Below are 5069 nucleotides of genomic sequence, written 5' to 3' on the forward strand. Positions count from 1 at the left end.
AACAGATGAAGGCCTGGATATAAGCAGCGTCTATTATTCACTGCCATCGAGACCACATTCAGCATTCACGCTTCATATGCACACACTGCAGGTTCTAAACGCACTTGTGTAGAGATAAAAAGGAGAGTTTGGAATGTGTTATTTGTAAATGGCGCCGTGTAATTTGACGCAGTTTTATGATCCGAGCAGCAGGTCTGGATTTGTCTATTACGCTGGCATCAGACACATATAAATCACGATAGTGTGAAAGGATGTGAAAGAATGACACTACGATTAGAATATAATCAAGTCTTGAAAAACAGGGCAGTCCAAATGGTGCCAGTGCAGACTAGCGCATTTTATTTACAATCAGAGATATAAATTAGTAAAAGCTTTTTAAATAAAAACCAATCATAATTTATTTACAAACCAATGTTCAGTTACCATTGCAATACAACTTGCATAAATTATAGGCATTACAAAAATAAATATCAAATGTATTCCACTCTTAGTCAAGTTTCTAGCAGTCCCGAGTTCTGGTTTAGACTTCACCTCTAGCACATGAGTCTGGTAGGAGCTCTAGAATGCCCACGCGCGCGCGCACAACTGGGGCAATGAAGCTACTATAGGGATCCTGAGAAATAAGTCTCCTCGTCGAAAAGTCACATATGTTGGGATAAAGTACTTCATCAATCAATCAATCAATCAATCAATCAATCAATGCAACAGTGCATCCAAACCAGACCGGCTATTGTGCCTTTTTTTTTTCTTTTCGTTTCGTTTCTTTTCTTTCCCGTGATCGCACGTGTTATTGTTCTATAGGCAGGTGCTCTGTAGTCCGTGGGTGTACAGTGGCACACAAAAGGATCCGCGTAAGAGCAAATGTTAGTTTAAAACAGCTTGGGGAGAGAGAGAGAGGTGATGGCTTGTTCGCTTTGTTCAAAGCAATTGTGACACCTACCTGTGAACCAAGAAAACAAAACCTACATCAGTCGATTTCCAAAAGAAAAATAATATACAGCTACTGCATGAAATGTAGAAATCCACACTTAATCTGCACAACCATAAAGCAGGCCTCATATAGTCATACTCAACGGAACATATTAGAACAAGAACAATAGGGCTAATCAAATATGAGGAAATGGCCTCTGGAAACATTCCAGTGTTGTCATAAAAACGGAGCATAACCTGCACTTAAATGCTTATATTAGCGACTTACTTGAAAGATCTTCCTCGTCTTTAACTCGACAGGTATGACTGGGATCTTACTGTGAAAACCTCCGTGGGGTCTGCAGAAAATACACACCCGTTTTAGTAAAGGGACACGACCACAGCGTTTTGACAGCTTAAATAATATCGACTGGACGCTAGCGTTCGATTATGAGAAAATAAATAAATGTCACGTTCAAACAATGAAAAAACTTAAAACATGAGACGATGACTCGAAAACAATAACAGGCACGATTATATTAAAAGTGCCTCAACTAATTAATTTAATATAGCTACTCTATTGGATAGACAACTGGTTAATCTACATGAAATCAGTTAAATAATGCGCTGGCTGAGATCAGCAGGATATATATGCACCCTTTACGCACCTTTTTTGGATTCCCTGAAATGCTGTTCAGGCTGGTTTGGATTGGTCTTTACCAGAGGCTCGCCGCTCTGTTTGTGCAGGAGTCCCTCTCCAGCTGAACTATAGCGCAGTATCCCTTGGCTCTGCAGAGGGCTGAAGTTGCCATAGTTTGTGTAATTACTATAAAACGGCGAGGTGTAATAAAGCGGTCTTCCTAATATGGAGGTGGCGGGGTACACTGCGCCCGCTGGAGACGCGCTGGACGCCGTGGAGGTCAAAAGGCCAACGCCAGGGAGACAGTTCTGCTGCTGCTTTGGGTCCGAAGTGGCGATCTCAGCTAATGACCAGAGCTTAGGCTTGACGCTTTGGTTTTGACCGTCCAGGCATGTTTTGTTGGTGCTGTTCCGGGTGTCCTCTCGGTGATGATGGGTCAAGAGAGGGGCCTCCACCGCGGTCAGAGGAGAGGAGGTCAGCGGCTTGGGTGACGGGCCTCTCTGTCTGTCCTCACGGACCGTGTCCAGATCACTTGCGTCGCATTTGTCCTTGCTATCGGGTCCAGAATCCCCGGTTCTGCACGTGACCTTCTCGAAGTCAGATTCCACCGAGCACGAGTGATCTGTCAGAGCATCGACGTGCAAACTGATGCCTGCAGACAAACCACACAGCCGTGAGTTACTGCTGTCAAAACTGTCCGAAAACGTGCAAAACTTCCCTTAAAATCATAATACGACGCGAATGTTTTAAATGTACAATTTTTATTGAGATTTATACATCATCTGAAATAAGCTGAATAAATAATATTTTCTTTGATGTATGGTTTGTTAGGATAGGGCAATATTTGGCTGAAATACCACTATTTGAAAATCTGGAATCTGAGGGTGCAAAAAAATCTAAATATTGAGAAAATCTCCTTTAAAGTTGTCTAAATTAATTCATATTACTAATCAAAAATGAAGTTTTGATATATTTACGGTACGAAATTTATAAAATATCTTCATGCAACATGATCTTTACTTAATATCCTAATGATTTTTTTTTTTTTGGCATAAAAGAATAATCGATCATTTTGACCCATACAATGCTACATACATATCACTACAAATATACCCGTGCTACTTATGACTGGTTTTGTGGTCCACATACAATGAATAGAGCTATATTATTCAAACGTCAAATAGTTTTACAATAAATGCAATACATTTTACTTTTTACATTTTATGATTAATATATGTATAATTAAATATAATAATAATAATAATAATGATAATAATAATGCACCTTCGTCCTCAGCAGAAGCTTCACTGTTGTCCATGTTTTTATCCGTGCGCTCGTCTTTTCTCTCCCCATCGCCGTCGTCCTCGTCCTCGTCCTCACTTTTATTCCGTGGTGCCCATGTCATCTTGTTCTCCTTCTTGAGTCTTCTTCTGGCGTTGGCGAACCAGGTGGACACCTGCGTGAGGGTCATCTTGGTGATGATGGCCAGCATGATCTTCTCTCCTTTGGTGGGATAGGGGTTTTTCCTGTGCTCCTGGAGCCACGCTTTTAGCGTCGTCGTCGCGTCCCGCGTGGCGTTTTTCCGGTAAGCGGGGTCGTTGAGCTGGTACGGGTAACCGGGACTCCCGTACGGGTGATAACTGATGGCTCCTGCCATTCCCGTAGTGTGCGCGTCATACGGAGAGCCCTTCAAAAACAACAGTTTTTGTCAGTCATCTGTCTTAATATGTATTTTTTTGTGCAGCTTTTTTTTTTTTTTTTTTTTTTTTTTTACGACATAAAATAAATATAGCGCAAATTAAACAGAATAAATGAACGTTTTTTGAATGCACGCGAACTAATGATCTATTCTGCATTATGCAACGTTAATGTTATTAATGCATGTTATTATAAAGTGTAACCAAAAATATAATACTAATAATAATTAAGCCAATAAACAATGATTAATCCTTCATGCAATTATCAGAATGCACAATTACATGGGACTGGGGTGGATAACAGATAATGGGTAATTGCAGCCATTTTGCATAATCACCAGACTGACTTTCCCAGTGCTCTTTCAGTGTCAGAAGCATATCAGTGAAGCGCAGCATTACAAATCCTATTAGAAAACCACTGGATATGGACCGTTTTTACCCGCTTTTATGTGCCATGTCATTAGCATTGCAATTCATCAACTGACGATTAAATAACGCCTATTTAACCGCACATCCTTCCAAATCTCATCTCAAAAATACACTGTGCAACTGCACACATTTTTATTATTATTATTATTATTATTACTTATTTTAAAATATTACAACCAATGATTTGAGCTATTGTCTAAAAATAACGCGGCGTAGATCAGGCCGTGCAAAAGTATATAGTAAAAGTGGGCCTGAAGGAATTCCAAGGCATATTTAGACTCACGCTGTTATTGTTTCAAATAAATAAGCACGCATTTAAGTCTGTCGATTTTATTCGCGACTTTATCGCCGAACAAAATAACTTTTAGGTCACAAGTAGCTGCATTTTGCACCCGAGCTGCATTTGTATTCATGACCCTCTAGAGCTTCCCTTTGAAACACACGCGCGCGCGCATGCAACTCCCGAACACGCAACCAAAACTATAACCATCCTATCATGCAATATTCATGCATTCCTATCAAGAACAATGCCTCGTGAAAGGCGACGGCTCCAGCGCTGTTACCATGTAGGACGGGAATCCCGTGGCTGGATCTGTGGAATAGGGCAGAGGGCTGGAGAATCCGCTGGCCGAGGCGGTGAACGCCGCAGATCCGGGGTACGGGCTGAACGCTGAACCGGAGGAGGACCGGGCCAGCTCCTCGCTCCTCGGGGCGGCCAGCGGACAGGAGTAGAGCGCCAGAGAGCCAGGGGGCTGGTAGAGGTAACCCTGAGGATAGGACATTATTACAGCTTCTCCAGAACGGGAACGCGGCAGGGCAGAGAACGGGCTGATCGATTCAATCAGCGCATTTAACCAGAGCACGCAGGGATAAACTAATAAAAGAAAATAAATAAAAGCGCAAGAGAGGAAGAGCGATCAGCGGAGTGCCGTCATGAAGATCCCCTAGCGTCCGTTTGTTTGTAGTGCTCCGGAGTGGAGAGTGAAGAGTTGCTGGAAGGAGCAGGCGAGTTTCTGAGAGCATTGGAGAAACAGGAGCTGTCAATCACGGCTCATCTAAATATCCCGTCTCCGCCCCTCTCGCAATTCCGGAACAAAACCCGCACAGAAAGCCGCCTGTGCGTCCTCGCCGTCGCGTTTCCGTCGTTTATATGCCGCATTTTTCTTTCTATTTTGATTTATTTCAGCGGCGGACGGATGACATGATGCCATTTTTCCATTTGTCATTTCTTTATAAAAAAAAAAAAAAAAATCAACGTGACTGAAGAGGGTTTGCTCGTGCATTACAGCGTATTTACATGCACAAGACTATGTAATAAACTAGACTTCCTAAATATAATTGCGCATTGCTTTTACATTTGTAATCACAGGTCATTTAGAAAGTGATTTTATACT

The 5069-nt window shown here is 42.0% G+C and overlaps 1 protein-coding gene across 1 annotated transcript; it reads right to left on the reverse strand.

Moving 5' to 3' along the window:
- Positions 1–278: 278 nt before the first annotated feature.
- LOC306886893 (iroquois-class homeodomain protein irx-2-like) lies at positions 279–4696 on the reverse strand. The gene is made up of 5 exons (XM_079444253.1): positions 4239–4696; positions 2834–3236; positions 1578–2201; positions 1199–1268; positions 279–940 (listed from the first exon to the last, which is right to left on the reverse strand). The coding sequence occupies exons 1-4, from the start codon at positions 4455–4457 to the stop codon at positions 1219–1221; spliced, it is 1296 nt and encodes a 431-aa protein (XP_079300379.1). The 5' UTR covers positions 4458–4696; the 3' UTR covers positions 279–940; positions 1199–1218.
- Positions 4697–5069: the final 373 nt, after the last annotated feature.

This window comes from Barbus barbus, assembly GCF_936440315.1.
Source record: "Barbus barbus genome assembly, chromosome: 21".
In the NCBI taxonomy this organism is placed as follows: Eukaryota; Metazoa; Chordata; class Actinopteri; order Cypriniformes; family Cyprinidae; genus Barbus; species Barbus barbus.